The sequence below is a fragment of the Numida meleagris genome, unplaced genomic scaffold (assembly GCF_002078875.1).
Source record: "Numida meleagris isolate 19003 breed g44 Domestic line unplaced genomic scaffold, NumMel1.0 unplaced_Scaffold687, whole genome shotgun sequence".
NCBI classification, from domain to species: Eukaryota; Metazoa; Chordata; class Aves; order Galliformes; family Numididae; genus Numida; species Numida meleagris.
The window spans coordinates 1-1,161 of NW_018364902.1; the positions used below are offsets into that span (position 1 = coordinate 1).

At 60.2% G+C, this 1,161-nt stretch overlaps 1 protein-coding gene across 1 annotated transcript in view; it reads right to left on the minus strand.

Annotated features, from left to right (window-relative positions):
• Positions 1-1,032: 1,032 nt before the first annotated feature.
• The window catches only part of LOC110391972 (WAS/WASL-interacting protein family member 3-like), a gene marked incomplete at its 3' end in the record, with an annotated part of 2,255 nt that continues 2,126 nt past the window's right edge, over positions 1,033-1,161 (minus strand). Inside the window, exon 5 of the mRNA XM_021383920.1 lies at positions 1,033-1,110. Within this exon, the coding sequence (XP_021239595.1) occupies positions 1,033-1,110 (78 nt within the window). The remainder of the gene's footprint in view (positions 1,111-1,161) is intronic.

Consider the following 1,161-nt stretch of genomic DNA (forward strand, 5'->3'; position numbering starts at 1 on the left):
CACCCCATAGGGATATGGGTCACCCCATAGGGAAAAGGGCCACCCCATAGGGAAAAAGGCCACCCCATAGGGATATGGGTCGCCCCATAGGGAAAAGGGCCACCCCATAGGGATATGGGTCGCCCCATAAGGAAAATTGCCACCCCATAGGGATATGGGTCACCCCATAGAAACGTGTGCCACCCCATAGCAATAGGGGGATTCTGAGGGAATGAGTCACCCCATAGGAACAGGCTCACCCCATAGGGACATGTGCCACCCCATAGAAACAGCCTCACCCCATAGGATTGTGGGTCACCTCATAGGAATAAGGTCACGCCGTAGAGATATGGATCGCCCCATAGGACCATGGGTCACCCCATAGGGACAGGATCACAGCATGCGGATGTGGGTCACCCCATAGGGATGTGGGTCACCAATGGGGATGTGGGTTGCCCCATAGGAATGTGGGTCAGCCCATGGGGATATGGGTCGCCCCATGGGGATGTGGGTCAGCCCATGGGGTTGTGGGTCACCCCATAGAGACAGGATCACAGTATGGGGATGCGGGTCACCCATAGGGATGTGGGTCAGCCCATGGGGATGTGGGTCACCCCTCGGGAACAGGGTCACCTCATGGGGATGTGGGTCGCCCCATAATGATGTGAGTCAGCCCATAGGGATGTGAGTTGCCCCATAGGGATGTGGGTCGCCCCAGGGGGATGTGGGTCAGCCCATGGGGATGTGGGGTCGCCCCATAGGGCTGTGGGTCGCCCCATAATGATGTGAGTCAGCCCATAGGGATGTGAGTTGCCCCATAGGGATGTGGGTCGCCCCATAGGGATGTGGGTCAGCCCATAGGGATGTGGGTCGCCCCAGGGGGATGTGGGTCGCCCCAGGGGGATGTGGGTCGCCCCATGGGGATGTAGTTCACCCCATAGCGATAGGGTCACAACATAGGGATGTGGGTCGCCCCATAGGGGTGTGGGTCGCCCCATAGGGATGTGGGTCGCCCCATAGGGCTGTGGGTCGCCCCATAGGGCCGTGACCCACCCGCTGCCCTCGGTGACGTCGGCGCACAGCACCACCTCAAAGTGCCCCGGGCGCAGCTCCAGCTCCTCGGGGTCACCCCTATAAGGGAGAAGATCACATGACACCCCTGGGTCACATGATCCCTCTGTT